The 19,583-nt window shown below is 33.1% G+C and overlaps 4 protein-coding genes, 1 long non-coding RNA gene and 1 other non-coding gene across 10 annotated transcripts; 2 read left to right on the forward strand and 4 right to left on the reverse strand.

The window, feature by feature from the left end:
- Window positions 1–2,621: 2,621 nt before the first annotated feature.
- On the reverse strand, window positions 2,622–3,374 carry LOC127260038 (heavy metal-associated isoprenylated plant protein 28). The gene is made up of 2 exons (XM_051287677.1): window positions 3,249–3,374; window positions 2,622–3,027 (listed from the first exon to the last, which is right to left on the reverse strand). The coding sequence occupies exons 1-2, from the start codon at window positions 3,313–3,315 to the stop codon at window positions 2,669–2,671; spliced, it is 426 nt and encodes a 141-aa protein (XP_051143634.1). The 5' UTR covers window positions 3,316–3,374; the 3' UTR covers window positions 2,622–2,668.
- Window positions 3,375–5,983: 2,609 nt separating this feature from the next.
- Window positions 5,984–7,727, reverse strand: LOC127260115 (heavy metal-associated isoprenylated plant protein 9). The gene is made up of 5 exons (XM_051287792.1): window positions 7,413–7,727; window positions 7,060–7,261; window positions 6,779–6,954; window positions 6,595–6,685; window positions 5,984–6,509 (listed from the first exon to the last, which is right to left on the reverse strand). The coding sequence occupies exons 1-5, from the start codon at window positions 7,431–7,433 to the stop codon at window positions 6,055–6,057; spliced, it is 945 nt and encodes a 314-aa protein (XP_051143749.1). The 5' UTR covers window positions 7,434–7,727; the 3' UTR covers window positions 5,984–6,054.
- A 2,071-nt stretch (window positions 7,728–9,798) lies between these two features.
- On the forward strand, window positions 9,799–9,890 carry TRNAM-CAU (transfer RNA methionine (anticodon CAU)). The gene is given in 2 exon segments: window positions 9,799–9,836; window positions 9,855–9,890. It is a non-coding gene; the product is annotated as a tRNA-Met (tRNA).
- A 214-nt stretch (window positions 9,891–10,104) lies between these two features.
- On the reverse strand, window positions 10,105–13,657 carry LOC127259410 (NAC domain-containing protein 91-like). 3 transcript variants are annotated; one of them, XM_051286730.1, is made up of 7 exons: window positions 12,934–13,657; window positions 12,233–12,513; window positions 11,650–11,949; window positions 11,194–11,547; window positions 10,723–11,088; window positions 10,478–10,621; window positions 10,105–10,364 (listed from the first exon to the last, which is right to left on the reverse strand). In XM_051286730.1, the coding sequence occupies exons 1-7, from the start codon at window positions 13,082–13,084 to the stop codon at window positions 10,284–10,286; spliced, it is 1,677 nt and encodes a 558-aa protein (XP_051142687.1). In that variant the 5' UTR covers window positions 13,085–13,657; the 3' UTR covers window positions 10,105–10,283. The 3 variants fall into 3 exon arrangements, with proteins under 3 accessions (XP_051142687.1, XP_051142686.1, XP_051142689.1); XM_051286729.1 differs by having other exon boundaries at window positions 10,105–10,621; XM_051286732.1 differs by having other exon boundaries at window positions 10,105–10,621; window positions 12,233–12,550; window positions 12,934–13,077.
- Window positions 10,588–11,067, forward strand: LOC127259412 (uncharacterized). Its single transcript, XR_007840497.1, has 2 exons — window positions 10,588–10,710; window positions 10,789–11,067. It is a non-coding gene; the product is annotated as an uncharacterized LOC127259412 (long non-coding RNA).
- A 116-nt stretch (window positions 13,658–13,773) lies between the features above and the next one.
- LOC127259411 (uncharacterized calcium-binding protein At1g02270-like) lies at window positions 13,774–17,090 on the reverse strand. 3 transcript variants are annotated; one of them, XM_051286734.1, is made up of 11 exons: window positions 16,895–17,089; window positions 16,670–16,815; window positions 16,339–16,396; window positions 16,130–16,235; window positions 15,411–15,631; window positions 15,237–15,313; window positions 15,039–15,147; window positions 14,821–14,946; window positions 14,610–14,720; window positions 14,403–14,510; window positions 13,774–14,336 (listed from the first exon to the last, which is right to left on the reverse strand). In XM_051286734.1, exons 2-11 carry the CDS (start codon window positions 16,747–16,749, stop codon window positions 14,109–14,111), a joined length of 1,224 nt encoding a protein of 407 aa, XP_051142691.1. In that variant the 5' UTR covers window positions 16,750–16,815; window positions 16,895–17,089; the 3' UTR covers window positions 13,774–14,108. The 3 variants fall into 3 exon arrangements, with proteins under 3 accessions (XP_051142691.1, XP_051142692.1, XP_051142690.1); XM_051286735.1 differs by having other exon boundaries at window positions 16,339–16,443; window positions 16,670–17,090; XM_051286733.1 differs by having other exon boundaries at window positions 16,670–17,089.
- Between the last annotated feature and the right edge of the window lie 2,493 nt (window positions 17,091–19,583).

The raw sequence follows: 19,583 nt of genomic DNA on the forward strand, positions 1-19,583 counted from the left end.
GGGACATTTATTTTTGGCACAAATTTTTAGGTGAATAATATTAAGTACGATAATTTATAAATAGGTGATGTGATGGAGAGAGAAATATATATTTTATTTTTTTATTTGGATGATAAGAAGGGATAAAGTGTGGGGTAGAGATTAATTATTTTCTATTTTGAAATTATTGTAGGGTATTTGAGACATGCCAAAAAAAAAATGTTGCAGAATGCTTGGGATGGAGGAAGTATTATTTTGTTATAAAAATATTGCTTTCTCCGATGAAAAAATATTTTTCATTACAAAATTTAATGTAATTTTGTGCATTTTTCTTTTCCTTCTGTAACGACAAAATATATAGAGAAACGATTATATAATACACAAATGCATTTCTTATACACTACTATTTGATAATTTTGGAGGAATTGTTTGTCTCAACAATTTTTTTTATTCTTTATATTTCATTTAATAAAAAAAATAATTCTCCCTCCGTCTCATATTCATATATCAATTTATTTTTTGCACGAAGTTTTAGAAATATTAGTATTATATTGGAATAAAATAGAAATAAAGGTAAAAAGACTAAATTAACCCTATTAGTATTGTATGATATAAAGGTAATGATATTTGTGTAATATATTCTAAATTGAAATAATATTTGTAATGTTAAGTAGATAGTATAATTACTAAAAAAAAATTGATACTATATTATGAAATAGATCAAAATAAAAAAATAGATAAATTATTAAAGAACAGAGAGAGTACATACTAAATGTATCTATAAAAAAAAATTAAATGAATATATGATATAGAAATGACCAGCATTTATTGATAATGTTTTGCCGTATAGATCGGAAGGCCAAAATTGTATGCTAAGAGCATTTTGATTTCTCTCCAACAAACAGTATATATACGATTAATCCTAATTAAAATCATTAATAATAAACTAGACAATTGCAACATGAGTATAATTAATTAATTAATTAATTGATTAATTAATCAATATTACAGGTCCAATACCAAACCCACATCTACAAAATTAAATTCAAGTCGAAAAACAATTAATAAGCAATTTTATTATTCTGAAAAGGAGGGAGATATATATAGATTCATACACTAGGAAAAATATAAATTAAAAAGAAATGAACCCAAAATCACAATCAATATAACAAACAAAGCACAAGAAATCTCTCTCTCTCTACACATAATCACATATACATATAAATATATATATATATATAAATTAAAAGTACATTAGAAAAGAAGAAGATGATGAAGAAGAAGAAGAAGAAGAATGAAGGTGGGTAGTTGTGAAGAAACCAAAATCCTGGAGCTGCTGTCTCATTCTTGCCATCATCAAACTGTATTCTTCCATCAATTCCACCATTTTCCCCACTTTAATCATCTCTCTCTCCCCCTCTCCCTCTCTCTTTCTCTCTCTCTCTCTCTCTCTCTCTCTCTCTCTCTATATATATATATATATATATAGACACCAAGAAGAAGAAGCAGAAGTATTAAGGGGGTGTGATGAAGTGGGGGTTGGGAATTGAACAAGATTTCTTTATCAAGTAATTATATATATACACATTACTACCTGAAAGTGCGCACTTAATAAACTTCCGGCCGGACCTAACACCCTGCAAACTAGAGCCAACAGGCAAGTCATTCTAACTGAACCATGTATAACAGATAACTTAAGACGTTCCGAATTTAAACTCATGACCTCCACACATCCAACCCCAGTCAGCAGGCCATCCAATATATTATTGATATTATTAATTGTGGCAGTGGGATTATTATCCACATATGTGGACTTGTGATCTTAGGACAACCAACAACATATACTAACTATTCCTTCAATATAATAATAATAACACACAAAAGCAAAGGGTGTGTTTCTCGCAAAATGATTTACTATTATATGTTTTTGGATTTTTGTTTCCATAATTTTTAATATTAGAATATTATATTTTGTAAAGAATTAGGCTCCATAAATTCAAATATATTATTTTAAGTCAGGATGATCGATAGTGTAGGGAATGAATTTGAGACTTCAATTTTCGAACTGCGGCTACGAATTCTTACTTAATAAAAAAACAAAAAGTACTGTAAATAAAAATTAATATTTAATTTAATTAAAAAACTACAATTAAAAATAAAAATGTTTTCACATAGTCGTATGTTATCTCATTTGCGCCTGATCCATATATGTGGTGGTGTGACACACGTCTTCCTAAATATATTAATTAATATATACTGTGCTTGATTTAAATTATTTCTATTTTAATCAAGTACTAACATTTATTATTATTATTGTTATTATTATTATTATTTTTTTCTGTTGAGAAGTAAAAGCAACTTTCGTTGAGTTGCGTGGATAACTTGTTAATTTTTTATTTTATTGAAGTTGAAAACAAGAAGCAAAAGCGTAGACTTGCAAAAACGTGTTTGCCGACACGTTACGTGAGCTGAATGAGTGGAACACGACTTTAGTTTTTATACTAAAACGCTTTTACACTTTTCCTACAATCAACAGTGCCAAATTAAAGTTAGGCTTAGATCACGGAATTAATCCAATTTATCTAACCATACAATAATTTTTTTTTTTTTCTAAAATTCTGTCAAAAGAAAAAAGGGACAAATTGAAGCTAACAATATAAATTTAAGAAATTATCATTACCATAAAAATTCAAAATGAGAATGATCGTGAAAATGCTTTATCAAGTACGGATTTATGCCAATTCAAAGACTTGATTTTAATTAAAGACAAATTTAATCTCAGAGCCGACCCTTGCTTCTTAATCACATCCGTCAAATACCCACGGCGGCGCGTGGAGTCAGCGCCGCCCCCATTGCTCGGCGACGGCGGCGCAGAGTGCGACGGCGAGCGATCTTGACCATCGATTGCCATCTGATCATCGATCTCCGGATTCCAAAATCGTGCACCTTTCCTCTCCTTCTTTACTATTGAGAGCACATCGTGCTTATCACATATTCCCCACACCGTTACCTTTTGTTGTGGGAACTTAACGTTCACAGAATATATTCCTACATAAAATACATTGCGATTGTTAAAATATATTTAGAAAAATATTATATAGATATACGAGAGTTATCTTGTATAAAAGATTTGTAGAATTTTTGAAATATGTACGAATTTTTATTATTAAAATAAAAAATTTCAATTTTTTATTCTAACAGTGACTAAAATATATATATAAATGTATCGCCGATCGATTGGAAAATTAAAAATGAATTAATTAAGGTACCTTTGAGATGGGAGAGAGCCTTTTGGATCTTTTTCCGGCAGCCGTAGGAATACAATGGGACCATCATTTCTACGTACTGCGCCTCCACGGTCTTGGGTGGCGCCGCCACTATTTGCAGATCGCCGCCCATTGTTACAATCAATGATGTAATTGAGGTTGTCCTAATAATAAGCTATATATATATATGTATGTATATAAGATTGATGCATGCATGTGTGCATGTTTATATTGTACAGTTTGATTTATTTGATGAGGGTTGGGATTAGGCAAGAACACATGTATGCTGACGATGATAATTATATTCTTACCCTCACTTTTATATATATTATAAAATCCTAATCAGATTATGATGGTACTGTAGCTTTTTAGATCTTGTTCTTTATACAAGCTTAATTTTGAACTCTTTGTATATAAATGTATATTTTTTCAAGTATTGAAAAAAAAATTATTATATACTCTCCCTCTGGAATTTTTTTTTCTTTATATGATTGGTTAAACTCGAGCTCGAGAACTAAAATTCTTACATTATATAAAATGCTCCCATCTCATCTTAAACAACTCTCAAATTTTTTTAAGGAATATATTATTAATATATTTATCTACAGTTAGGCCCGTTTGGATTGACTTCTGGCATGAGCTTTTGGCTTCTGCTTCTAAAAAAGCAATTTGCACATGTTGGCATTGACTTCAGTCCAAAAACAAAAGCAGCTTTTTAAGCTGAAAAGTGCTTTTTTCAGAAGCACATTAGAAGTAGCTTTTGAAATAAACAGAAGTACTTTTCAGTTAAAATTACTGTTTTATCCTTAATAATAATAATAATAATAATAATAATAATAATAATAATAAATACAATAATATAATATAATATAAAAATAAATAACTTATATATTATATTTTAATACAAATTAAAAATATAATTAATTTATTATTTTAATTTATGTACTATATTTGAATTAAAATTTAAAATTTAAATACCAAATATAAATAGGAGTATATAAATTTTTTAATTATACTTAAATTACTAAATATAATTTATAAACTTTTAAAATAAATTATATAATATTATACTGTAATTTTATGTTTAATTGATATATTATCCTTGAATTAAAATTTTAAAATATAAATAATCAAAATTTAAAAGTACATTATTTATACTTTAATTTAAAATCTTTAAATATAATTTATAAAATTTAAATTAAATTATAAAAGTGTTATAGAAAAACTAGTATTATATTAACCGCATGTCTTTTTTAAGTAATTTTAACAGTTTAAAAGCACTTTCAACTATATAACGTCCAAATAATTTTTTTTACGAAAAATTGCTTTTATAATAATGATTTATCAAATACAAAATTCAACTGTTTTTGCTTTTGACTTCTGCTTCTGTTCTTAACTTCTGCTTATTTTTTAAGCCAAATCAAACAGCCTTATAACTACCAACAATACTAAAAAGATTGGTATATATATACTTAAATTTTCAATAGCAAACATGTGGATTGTGGAGTGGAGGCTAGAAAAAAGTGAGTTGGGTGAGTCGGAGAAGTGTAAATCTGTATCAGCATTTCCACGGGATTATTTATTTATCTATTTATTTATAATAGGTCGGGACAGTTACACGTGGTTTGTTTTTTCTTAGCCACGAAGTCCATTTCCTTTTTCGTTTTTCTTTTTTTTTTTTTTAATAAAAAAGTCTATTTCCTACAATTTATTTGGACCAGTTGATTCAATTAATTGATGGACGAATATAATTATCATTATCATTATTAATTTTAAAATATTTTAAATTTTGTTATGGCTTATTCTTTTAGTATATATATATATTGTCTACTTGTTACTATAGTGCTAGAAAGAAATAAATAGGAGTATATACTTTTTAAATATTTGTCATATGCTACACACTATTTTCTATGATACTTTATATTTTGACATTATTTATTTGAATTTTTCATTGACCGGTTTGTTACAGTAGGATTAGTGCAATAAAAACTTTGGTATCATAGTGACATGATTGAAAAATATATATATTTTTTATTTTTTTTTATGTGAAATATAAATAATTGTGTAGAAAATATAAAAATAATGAATGTATTTAGTGTATTAATTTAAAAAAAAAACGTGTAAAAAAAATTATAGAAAGAACAACCCTAACTATTTTATTTGTAAGGAATTTTGGAATTCTTCTATTTTATAAGGGATGACGACTGCTTCACTTATATCCGAATTGATTTTTAGATTAGAAATTCGGATCACTTTCTCGCCAAAGCCTAATTCTGTTAAATAATTCAAAGTTTAGAATTAGTTAAAAAAATTAAAGTAATTTAAACAACTGACCAATTTCATTCAAAATCCAAATAGGCAAATTTATATTCACTTGTGTCCTAAAATTTGTCTTTAAATATTTATTTATTTACGTTTACTTATTTGTCCTTCTAATATATGATATCAAACAGTTAAGATATGTACTAAAAATAATTGGGCCATGTCAGCCCAACATCCAAAATTAGACTGACCCGAAAATTAGGCTGGCAAAATACAAAACAAATGTATATATAATATTAACAAAATTAATTAATTTTAAATTTATATAATTTCGAATATAATGATAGTAAAATCACATTCAAATTATTTCCGAATATGTTGAGTTTGACATATCAAAATAAATTATCAATCTCGAGTTTTCAATTTAAATTTAAATTTAAATTTAAATTTGACCCAAATATTTATTATGTATATGATTTAATAACAATAATGAATCTATATTATAATAATAGCAGTTCCTCTACATAATAATAGTAATAATAATTAATTACATGAGCACACAAGCATTGGGATTCTCATCGGAGAACAGCTGCGGCGCCGGAATTCTTTCCATCACATACACCGGCGGGTGATCATAGTGGTACATCATTCGTTGCATATGCATATGCTGCTTCTCCGCCGCCGCCTCCGCCTCCGCCTCAACGCCGCCGTCCACGGCTTCCTCCGGATCTTTCTTTTCCTCCTCCTCCGGCGGCGGCGGCGGTGCCTGATCATCATTACCACCTGATTCTTCTTTCTTGTCTCCGGATTCTTCCTTCTTGTCTCCCGATTCTTCCACCGGGTTTGGGTTGGGTTCAGGGGCGGGTTCGGGTTCGGGTTGGGGCACGACTCTTGCGTGTTTTTTGGTCCGGCGGTAAACGTAGCGGACGAGACGGTCGGCGTCCATGGTTCCTGTAACCCTAACTTTGCTGGAGCTCAAATCCGTCTCCACTGTTCTAACTCCTGCACCATTAATTAATTAATTAATTGAACACAAACACCATTGATGTATATATATATCGATTAAATTGATCAATTAAATGAAAACCTTTCATCTTGAGAATCTTTTTGTTGAGTTGCAGAGCGCAGGCCTCACAGTGCATGTTGACATCAAGCTCTATGGTGATCAAACCACTAACCTGCAGATGGATAGAGATAGATATTCATCATTTCATTTTAATAAATTAATTAATTTTCAAATTATAATGGATTAAATTCATTGATTTATATACCTGGGAAGCAACAACCTCGGGAATGGATTGACCTTGAGAAGCAGGCATTAATGGAGATACAACTTTGGGCATCTTCTTGGTCTTGTTCAAGATTGTGGTGCAGACTGCGTGAGGCTCCACCACGCCCTTTATAGTCACCTCATTTGTCGCCATGTCCGTCACCACTCCTTCCACTCCTGTATGGTATGCATGGTTTCAATTTCATCATTATATATATTTGATGGTTTCAGAAGATATATCTTCAGTATAAAAAATTAATTTATTAACAAACAGATGATAACCTCTGATCTTGAGAATGGACTTCTCAATCTTCTTAGCACACCCAACACAATGCAACTCCATCAACAACACAAAAGGTGGGGGTGGGGGTGGGGGTGGGGCTTCTGCTTCTGCTGCTGATTCTTCGTTATTATTATTATTGTTATTCTTGAGTTCTTCCTTGTTTTCTTCTTCAATCTTCTTCTCTTCTTTCTTGGGTTCCTCCTGCATCTCGATCAAAACACAATCGATATATATATATATATATATAATTACATCAAGTTAATGAATGAAAATTAGAGAGGGAGTAATGAAGAATTGGGATGTAATTATAATTGTAATTATAATGAAACAGGTACCATTACCAAGCCCCTACCTGTTTAAGTTCTTCCCCCATATATATATATATATATATATATACTTAATTGGATGCTAAATGGGATCAGCAGAAGCTCTCTGATGCAAAGAAAAATTAGAAAGATGGGAGAGAGATACTAAGAGGGAGTCGTAAGTATATATATATATATATATATAGAGAGAGAGAGAGAGAGAGAGAGAGAGAGAGCAGGCAGGAATGGCGCAATTATATGGAGTATATAATTTGGGCAGAGACAGGTACCTAACTGATTAAGCAAGATGTGGTAAATATATATATACTATGATATGATATTGAAATTAGGCAATATAATTGATTAGTAGAGTAAGGTAAAGATGAAGGTAAGGTAAGGTTAAATGTATATATATGTGGTTCGATCATAATATATAAACCCTTACCAAACAATAATTAATAATTAACAGAGGGAAGAACATATATATGTATGCATATATATAGTCATGAGAAATGTATAGTAATTTATAAGATGGATGGTGACGAGTTTAGGAAAGTGTAAATTAAAGATGTGATTTATATATGAATTGAAGAACCAAACTTGAAATAAACAGAGAAAGAAAGAAAGGCAAATTGTCGTTTTTGATGTAATTAGAAACGTCTCCCATTCCATATATGATTCCAATTCAAGTGATAGTGATGTGTATATATATAATGCTGACTGGATTTTAGGTTTTAGGACAGACATCCGATATATAATATCAGAATTTAGACTAAGTCACGCATATAACTAACTCTAATCAATTTGTGGGATGAAAAGGACACCAGCAGCTACTTAGCTAGCATGCGTTTCTTCGAATTGAAAAGGGCTTTGGAGACTTACCATCTTTACCACAATTAATTAATATATATTAATCTTTAATTTATTTATTTATTTGAATGAATGAATATGTGTATATATACTTATGCACCGCACATGCATGTGCATGTGCAGTCTTGTCTCCTCACAAATATACTCTCATTCATTCAGGAATTAATTTTAATGGTGAGAGAGAGAAAGGTGGTCATGATGAGCAATATATATACATCTTCCATGCAGCATGTCAATTGAGAATATATATAACTATATTTGTTATTCATTCATATTGGTAATTAATTAATTGATTAGTAGTAAAATTAAATTACTAATAATTACAAGGGTTAGGAAATCAATTAAAGGATCATATATCAGAATTAATACTTAACCAGAATCATATATATATATATAGCAAGTATTATATTAATTAATTAAATGAAATATATATATATATATATTTATAAAAAAATGCAATTTAATTAATTAAAGGTGATTAGCTAAGGTGGGAGGGAGGGAGGGAGGGCTTTCCAGCTGGAGGGTATGTCATCCTTGTGCGGTGCTGTGCATGCGCTTTAGTTTTGTTTTAATTAGTTTATATATATATAGTTTTTAAATTAATTTGAAGAAGATATTTAAGTGATTATAAAGTAATTAATTAATTAGTTAAGTAATGTATTACGCTTCCATGTGCATGTGGGTGAAATGAATCAATTAATTAAGATGGATGGGCAACATTAACATTAACATTAACATAGACTCATATTATTGTTTTGGTGGTTCCCTTGTAATTCCTTGCGCAGAGCATTATATATGATTGATTAGACAGACAGGTCCTTAATCTATATATAATAATAATAATAATAATAATATTAAATTAATCATCCATGATATAGTAGTATATAAATAGTTAGTTAGTTAGATGTCTAGTCTCAGATTATTTATATATTCATCTGTATAATTTGATTTATATATGTAATTCAGTTAGGGATAGAGATAAGAATTAGTAATTAATTAAAAGGATCGAGGTTGGGATGGGATGAAGACAAAAATGGAAAGTAGGAGCAGCAACGTATGGGACGAGTTGGTCATGCTGTGCTGTGGACTATATATATATAATTATATTCTATATACCAAGTCCAGTCAAATCTAGTCTAGTCTAGTACATTGAATCAGTTTCTGATTAATATAATATAGATCATGGAGAAGGAAAACATCCAAATGGGTTTCCTAACCAACTCCATCTAATTAATTAATTCCATGAATATATATATGTGTATGTTATTTTTCAGCTTATATATATACATGCACATGATATGATATGCATTATCATCTCTCTCTCTCTCTCTCTCTCTCTCTCTCATTGTATGCCTGAGTCTGACTGTGTGTCTTTGAAAAAGTAATTAGTTTCTTTTTCTTTAACTTTATCATCAGGATCAGGATCAGGATGGATATTATACATCCTATACCAAAACGTCAAACCCCAACGCATAGAGCTTCGCAATGGTTGCTTAGCCCATACGTACTTGTTATCATCAAATTAATGAATTAATTAATTGAAACAGATGACAACAAACAAGTGGGGTGGTGGCGCAGTTGGCTAGCGCGTAGGTCTCATAGCTTAGCTTGAGAGAGTCATCCTGAGGTCGAGAGTTCGAGCCTCTCTCACCCCAATTCACTTGTTTTTTTTTTTTATTGGCTGTTCATGGCATGGTAGTCAATAGTATCTATCATTCATAGAAGCCATATATATATATATATAATAAATAATAAACACATGATTGAATAATTAAATAAATAATCGAATGAATAATCAATCAATCAGTATGTAAGTAGTATGTAAGTATGTGTAGTAGTGTAGTGTAGTGTAGTCCCCAACATCTCACATCCAAAAAATCAAATTATTTACATCTCAACCAACCATCTCTTCTTCCTTGTAAAACACAGACAGACAGACAGCAAAATGAAGAATATCTACTCTACAACCACCCAGCTATAGCTGCTCTGCTGCATAGAAAAACAAGCAAAGAAAGCTAAGGGAAGCTGTATTGTCCTCAATCTCAATCTCAATGGACGTAACACGACAGAGTGGTCGTCCTCGTCCTCGTGCTCTTCAATACAAACGCCCTTCTTATTCCCACCCCATCCTGCACAACCACATCCCACTTTGCTCAACCATCAAAACATCATAGTAATTAAATACCATTAATTTAATAAATACACAACACACCCAATAGCTCCTAGCTATTCCTTTGCTTACCTTTGTTATATACCCGCCTGCTGCTGATGCTGATGCTGATGATGATATCGACGATGAAGAAGAAGAACCACCTGAGCCTGAGCCCGAGCCCGACTGTATGCCTACATCATCAGCACCACTATGCACTTTCTTCGCTACGCTGCCCTGTATAACATCAGCCAATGGATCCCATTCATTTAATTAATTAAACATGATGCATGGGAAAGGAATGTGGTGCCGTGTGTGGATATGATGTATTTTCTCACCTCCTCAATCAACTCATTGCTTCCTTCACCGGTTGCTTCATTCACTTGAAACTTGTTATTCTGCAGCCGAATTCTTCTGGGAGCACTTCCATGCACTGCACCAGAGTACCTGTTGCTGTTGCTGGTTTTACTTGAATTATCTGGGTGAAGGCGAGGCCTGGTCTTAATTCCGGTTCCACTGATCATGCATCTCACTGCAGGGCCGCCACAACCATCAGCTTCGAAATCATTTGATACTTTGCGGGTGTTGTTAGCAATACCCAAATGATTGTGCTCATAACCATAACCATTATGCTCAAAGGTATGATCTTCTTCACCCAGGAATAGAGCTTCTTGTTTGATGTCTTCCTTGATGAAATCCTGCTGCTGCAGTGACACACACACAGATAAGCCATAAAAGATCTTCAGATAAATTACTCATTTAACCATACCATATGAACAACATTTGCCTCATGATCGATATATGCTTACCTGTCTACGAGACACCGCACTCTCAAATTCTCTACTCGAATTATTATTGTCCACTGTTGCCTCAAGTATGTACTTAGAAGCATCGACAGACGACACAGAGCACATGCCGGCCAAGCTCGCCTCCGCAGGCTCCATAAGAAATGAATTGAAAAACCCATTAACAGCATTTGTCCCATATTGAAAAGGGATACTGTTTTGGCTAGTGTTCATGTCACCAGCAATGCTGCCATACAGATTTCCGAGCTCTGATTGCATCTGTGAGTGCAACGGCGAGAAAATTTTCCAGTCTGACGATGATAGTTGCATGGGGGAAGAATAATCTCCGAATAAATTTTCCATCTCTGCAGGGTCAGGCTGATGATAAAAGGAAACAAAAAAAATGCAAATTTGTAAGACACTACCAAGAAATGAGTTGCTCGAAAGCTAATTAAGGTGACAGTTAGTTAATTCACTCACAGAAATAAATGTCGTGTCTTCCTGCATCTGATCAACAAAATGGCTATTCCTCGGCCACCAATCGACGGGCATAGGAGCGTAAGCTACAGCTTTCTCAGAATCTATAGTTGAATCGCTTTCAACGCTAGAAAGACCCAAATTGGGAGTCACTGGTTTCAACTCATCATCTTGAGCACAATTAGATTTAGCCACAGCAAGAGAAGAGACAACCTCTTCATTGTTGAAGCTCGAACGTCGTTCAGATATCTCATCTTGCATTAGATCAGCCTTTTTAAACAGTCGGCAGAGTACAAAGGCACCCTAGGAAATTAAAAGAGACCAACTGATTATCAGGCAAAAGCATACATACTCTAGATCATGCAATCGATCATTTTCGCTTTACATGTTATATGTGGCTGCTTATATATCACAGATTCTTCCACACCGCACATGGTTAGGCAAGCTACCAAGATTAAGAAAAGGGATTTGATAGTTTTAACAAGAAAACACAGCACATGTAGCTGAGCTTCAATAGCAATGAACTGATCAAAAGATGAACAAGGTAGGTAATGAAAGAAAACATGCAAGCTGAGCAGCAGCATACCTGACCAGGATGAGTGCCATCGAGCGCCTTATCAGTAGCACGATACTCGTGTATCACCCAATTAGTCCTCTTGCCATCCGGCGCCCGACCTGTGTAGAAAACTAGAGTCTTCTTTATCCCAATCTTTACTCCCTTCCGTGAAATGATGTTCCTATCTTTACCAGTCGCCTTCCAGTAACCTTTCTCTGTTGCTCTGTTTAATCTATGGCCATTTTGATATTTCAGATCCTTGGGGCAGAAAAAGAACCACTCGTTGTCAGCAGACTCCATGGCAGATAAATCTGGGAGATAGATAGATGTGTATAAGATCTAATGAGCCTACGAAACATTGATAAAAACTTATTAGCTTTGCTAGAAGACAGATTTGAACTTCTTCAAGTGCTCGAACTGATGATTTCTTATAAGGAAAAACAACACGACTCATTCGACCATGGTAAAACTAGTTTGGTCACCACCAAACCACATCAAATCTGCCTATCAATTTTCATAATCAACTACAGATGATTGATTGCATGATCTTCTTCCACAAGATGCTGCTCGTAATGTCGATGGTGTTCTTAAATTAAAACGATAACTAACATGCCGAACGATAGTTATCAACTAAAATGTGAAAGATTGTATAACGACAATAACGGGCGCACATTACTTACAGCAGATTTACTATAGTTAGATTCGATGCAGGAGAAAGTAACATTACATACCAGGCAAATCCCAAGGCTCCCATTTACAAACGTCAACTTCGCGAATAGCTTCGACCTGTTGATCGCACCTATTGATTTTGAGCTTCAGATAGTGATCGATAAGCTCTTCGTCTGTTGGTCGAAATCTATATCCCACTGGGAGCAGCGCCATTGCTCAACCGAAATTGAAATGAGTGCAAAAACAAAAAAAAAAAATAGTAGCTACAGCAGCATCAGCAGCAACAATGGAGAGGAAGGACGGTAAAAGCAAGTATATTTAATACTAGAGAGAGGGAAGGAGATTTTCATGGAAATTCAATCATTCAATTAGGGTTGGAAAATGGGAAATATGAGAGGTGGAGGAAGCTTCAGCGAAGGTGCTGGATGCCGCGTTGGTCGCTCAATTCAGTGTCCATCCCGTGTGCGAGACCGACTCTCCGTACCGATAGATATCGTCATCTCGCCAATACTGCATCCCCATACGTCACTACGTAACTGCTGCTACTCATTATGGATATGGAGAAAAAACGTAACATTTATATATATATTGGAAAACGACGGAGACGGAGGCCCTCCCTCGTCCAAGTATCATTCATACTGTGAAAGCGAGAGCTGGAAGAAGAAGATCGAGCGTCTGCGTCAGCTGACCAATCAGACCCCGCCACGTGCCCCCCAATTGCAAAGGCATCAATCACACATACATATTCTTTGTTTATTGATTTGATAGTGGATATTTGTTGACTTCGGAGATTGCAATGTTAAATGTTTCTCGTCTCTAAAATCAAGATAAGGGCCCCCGCAGCTTAACTGCAATGGTGAATATTGAATACACTTCATAATAACTGATTTACAGACAGGACAGAGCACCCGGAAGACGACGACGATGTTTTATTCCATGTTCTCGTGGGAGATAAATGAAGGTACAGAAAAGAGCAAAAGAGCGTCTGGCTGACATTATATGTCAAAATGAATATGAATACCAGTTTGAATAATAATATGAACATGAATATGAATATGAATGATCTCATGCTACCATGTTTCTTATCCATCTTCACTGCTCAATCGTATTCCGCAATTTCCGAGCACCGACGCGCACCGCCCGGCGATCAATCGTCTGCAGCTTCGCAGGCCAAAGAAAGCGTCCGCACGGCGCCTAGTTTTGTTACACAAGTTTTATGACTTGTCGAACAAAACAGTCAGTCTGTCGAGCATGGCAATGCAACGGCGTCGAATGTGACTGTCAATCGAGCATGGTCGGAGAGGGAGTAGTTTTCCGGCCACGTCCCTTTCTCTACTTCTTCCGGGAACAGCGCCGCATTCTTCACCCTGAATCCAATAATTCTTTGCTCTGTGCTTCCATTGTCGTTGTCGCTGCAAAATTCGTCGCAACTCGCTGGTGCTAATGAAGCATTCCATATTCTCTTCTGCAATAGCATTGTTCGTTAGAACGATAAGATCTCTACAAAATGAAGAGTGTTAGAGCATCGTACCTTAAATTCTTTGTAGTCAAGAACACCATTTCCGTCGATATCAGCCTGCTCCCAAACTTCTCTGATCTCTTCAGGCCTCAAACCATTGCAATGCCCAACCATGTTCAACTGTGCCAACACCAAGAATGGAATGTCAATAACTTATCTATGGAAAATTTTACGAACCTAGAAGTCGAATTGAAGAGGAAAATGGAAGATGCGATCAACCTGCCGGAGTGCTTCGCAGAAGCCAGTGTAGGTGATGTAATCACCAGGGCTATCAGCCTTTAGAAAAGCGAAGGCATCGAACTCTGTCAGAGAGGCTCGTTCGATATGATACTGCATTAAAGACCAGATGTATAACGTCATGAGATCATAATCCTCGAGGATGTGTTGGAATCAGAAGTGTATTTACTAAAATGTGTTATAGCATTCTCACCCTTAGCATTCCAAAAATTGCGACGGTCCAGCTAGTTTTAAGTAATTTTCTATAGCTGTTGGGATTGAGAAGCCATATGAAATCGACGCCACAGATGTTCCCACGATGGTTGCGGTGACTCACCCACTGCATACATGGAGACATATCAGAAACATGAACCTCTTGTCAAGAACTCAAAAGCTGAAAGGAAGGACAAGTTTCAAGCAACGGGCAATTACCTTGTGAGCGTCCGCATCAGAGTACTGATGAGCGGAGTCGTATGATGATACAAACCCCTGAGATCGAAGAAACTTGTACACATGGCCTCTCTTGCTTCCATTCCAATCACTGAAAGAAATAGAAAAATGATAATGAGCTTTTTTATGGCACCCGGGATGAAAACCTTTTGTACGTCTCGAAAAGTGTAAGAAGCATACCCACAGAGCAAGATAGGCAAGGGCCTAAGTTTGTTTTCCTTTTGATACGATTCCACGTACTGCAATATCTTGTAGACCTGCAATGTAGTTATATATATATATATATCAGAACTAAGCATACTATATAATTCGGAAGTAAAATATGTTAATTGGCATATAGAGAATTCAGTATACCTGGCGCAAACGCTCCAAGCACAAACTCGAATCATGTGGAAACTGCAAGTGCGTGTTCACTATAAGAATTTCTTTGTAAAGATTACTGTCTTCAAACTGTGAAGAGGGTGCAATCAATTCAACATGCAACAGTTGAGCAACGCGATCGCCAAAATCATTAAAAAGTAGCTCTCTGTTGTTGATCACTCTAAACTGATCCTTACGAATAGCAGTCAGCAGACCTGTTAAACAATCATCAAAATGTAATCATACAAAAACTTACTGAGAATAGAATAATTTTGGCTAATTATCAAATACAATCTTACTAACACCAAAAATTTGTTAATAAATTCGAATAAGAGCACAAGTGTGCGTATGAGTAACACTTCAAAATGGACCAAGTTCCACAACCCTATAAAAGTAAACTTAAGAAGTGGTGTCCACACTTCCCTTGAAAATAAACAGAGTTTCAAATCTTCAGAAGTTCATTTTTTTTGGTTCTTGGATTATTTTTCTTGCATTCTACACTCCCAAAAGTTCAAACATGTCTTGAATTAGATTCACACAGAAATTTGAAGCACAAAATTATTGCCAAAGAAAACCCCATTACTCGTTTGCCATATCCAAATAAACACGAGGTAGCATATCCTGTAAGTTCTATCCAAATCCACTACAAAAATAGTTTCAGTTGCAGCATAAAAAATATTCTGATCATGGTAAAAAATGCAATAGGTGTATACCATCGCCACGGTTATTTGTCCTTGCAAGCTTGAAACTGATGTAGCCAGCATCACCAAGCCTTTTATCATATATACCCACAAGCTCTTCATTCATGACCCAGAATTCCTGCAACAGCCCACAGTTGTATATAATCAATCATCATATATAACATCTCTATCTCAAATCACAGAATTTGTACTGAAACACAGAGTGGAAAATGGGGGAGAACCTGAAGACAGATTACGGAGGATCTTTCATACAGTAACCAATCCAGAATCCTGTGGTTCCTGTCCAGCCAAAAATCCTTAACATCACTTTCCCTGAAATTAGGGTCCTGCCAAAACCCCCGACGGTGCAAAACCACAATGAATCCACAAAACAAATTCAGAATTCTCTCCAAAAAACAAAATTGTCAATGAAGCAAGCACATCAACACAAACCAAAACAACAAAGAACGAAATCGAGGCAATCCGCATTGAATTCAGAATAGATCGCAGCAGTGAAAAAAAAAGCGCAAAATAACACATCAATTCACTACTCCAACGATCGATCGCCATTACCTGTTGATTGAGCCTTTTGTAAATAGGGGCGAGTATATTGAAGGTTGTGCAGGAAACAGAAGTGTAGCTCTTAGACGCATAACCCCCGAATCTCGACACCTTCACCTTCCGTATTCTTCTGGCGGCGGCGGCGGCCCTCTTCCTCCCTATTTTCAGTGCAATATTAAACATTCCGACGAGCAGAGTATCCCAATAATTTGAACAGAAATATCGCCCTTCCTGTACCCCAAATTTATCGCTGCAAACCAAGAATCCAATTGAGGAATGCGACAGAGAGATGCAGGCAGGGTACAGACGACGAGAGGATTGGAGATTACAGGGAGAGAATATCGACACGGCATATACACCACCAATATCTGCAACTGTGCCCTTGTCTGTGTCCTCTTCGCTTCCCCTCTTGGCTCTTGTGCGTGTGCCTCTTCGCTTTTATTTATTGATTGGCGGTTAATAAAATAATAAATAAATAGAATGACGGAGTCCAGCCCGTCAAGCATCCACTGCTTTTAGGAGTATTGTTATTACTTTTTTATAAAATATTATTTTAAAAGTTCTTCAAAATTTAAACACTGTAAATAATATCGAAACAACATATAGAATTTAAAATAATTTAATGAATTTTCTTTCTAAATCCGAGAGGTTATGGTGATTGGTGACGCATACATACATGCATGCTTGAATGGAATATATATATATATATATTGATGGATTAAATAGCGATGAGTAGGAGACACGACAGACTGTAATGTAGCTGGATGAGGTCCATGAGGACACGTCACCAGAACTTAAGCTATTTTTATATACTTGCTCCATTCCTAAATAAAATGGATGCATAGATACGATAATTTAGGTAAAATATAATTAATAAATAATTAAAAATATATTAGTAAAAATAATTATAAATTAAAATTAAAATAATTAAATTATTTAATTAAAAAATTTTTAAAAAAAATTAATTTTAAAATGTGATTAAAGTGTATAATCAATTTTTCAAAAAAATAAGGATAAATTAGGTGGAACGTATTTTTTTTAAAAAAGTTTTGGTGTTATTAATATTAAAAAAAAAAAAAAAAACCTATCATACTAAATACAGTATTTATTTTGTTTTGCAAATATTATTTTTTATTATCCAATATATTTACGATATAATTCTTATAATAATTTTAGCAATTATAATTTTATATTTTTATTTAATACTACATCTGTCTCACATTGAATGTCTTGGTTACTGTACATACAGTGAAAATAATTAATTTATAATATAAATTATTATAGATTAAAATTAATATAACTAATTAGTTTAATTAATATATAAAAAAAATTATAAAATTTAAAATAAAATTAAAATGGATAATCATTTTAAAAAAAAAACGAGAAACAGCAACATAGAAATAGTAAGTGAAACTAATAAAATAATTTTTTGTTTCAAAGTAGAGTAATTCTCATGGGTCATTTTTTTAATAGAATAAAAAATTATATTATTTTATTAAATAGTAAAAGTATATAAAATAATATGATATTTTTGCTTTTATAGTACAAATAAAATAATAATATTTTGATATTTATAGTACTTTTAATATATTAGATTAGGAAATAAATAATTTTGAATGAATAAAAGAAAAATAATAATAATAATAAGATCAGATGATGTGCTGAAGTTAAAAATTTTTAGCAATTATGTTGATTACTTATAATTTAATTATATTAATAAAATTAATTAAATAATATAATTATAAAGTAATTAAAAATTAAATTTGGAGTGTTCAACGGATACGTTGAAATATAACAGACGGAGTATATATAATTAATTTATTACTCCTTTTGTCCAAACCAATGTAATTATTTATTATTTTGATTCTTTTACTCAAAATATATATTTTTTATATTAATAAAAATAATTTTTATATATTTTTACTAATGAATAAAAATAATACTTTTAAATTGATTAAATAAGTAAATATATTCATTCGATTGAGACGGATTATTTATTCTATTACCTTTATCATTTTTTAAATATTTTTTTTTTATAATACTCTTATTTATTATTATTTTATTTTTATTTTTACTAATTTTAAGAAAATGCTTTGTACAAATTGAAAATGGATGAAAAACGAACTTGTTGGAGTAAAATTTTAAAATACTATATGCATAAGGGTGAACAAAATATCTGAAAGATAAATGATATGGACAAAATATCTGAAAGATAAATGATATGGAAATTTGCTCTGCTGGCAATCACAAAGGTGTGTTTGTTTGAGGTTTTGGATTTTGAGTTGAGATTTGAATAGTAAAAATTTTGAATTTGAATAGTTGTATGATGTGATATAAATAAGTGTTGATGTGATGTTTTGAATGTAAATTTAATTTTTAGTATAATATAAAAAATAAAAAATAAGTGTTTGATTTGATGTTTTGGAGAAAAAAAAGAATAGGATGAATAGCGAAAATTCAAACAAATCCCTCAAACAAACACACCCTCGGTGTCTTTGGTCTTCTCGTAATGAATTAATTTATTTTCGAAAATCAATCTTTCGGATTTTCTCAGGAATTTGTAGGTGTTCCATTATAATTGACGATAACTTGGCGAAGCTTTCTATTCAATCAAAATTCAATTGTGGTATGTTACGTCGAGACGTGGAATGGATCCCAATGTGAAAAATCAACGTGGATGGTTCAGCCTTGGGTAAACCAGGAGATGCAGGTATAGAGGCGGTGGTTCGTGATAAGCGGGGACACTTTATCCTTATCATTTCAAAGTATATGGAGAGGTGCAGATTCCAATACTGCAGAACTGGAAGCAATTTTTGAAATTCTTCAAATCATTAAGCTATATGTGGCCTTTCCCATTCCGAAATCAATTGTCGAGAGCAATTCCGCTACGGTAGTCGCTTGGCTCGCCAATAATGGAGGGTTTTCA

This window comes from Andrographis paniculata, unplaced genomic scaffold (assembly GCF_009805555.1).
Source record: "Andrographis paniculata isolate CXL003 unplaced genomic scaffold, ASM980555v1 Contig60END, whole genome shotgun sequence".
Taxonomy (NCBI): domain Eukaryota; kingdom Viridiplantae; phylum Streptophyta; class Magnoliopsida; order Lamiales; family Acanthaceae; genus Andrographis; species Andrographis paniculata.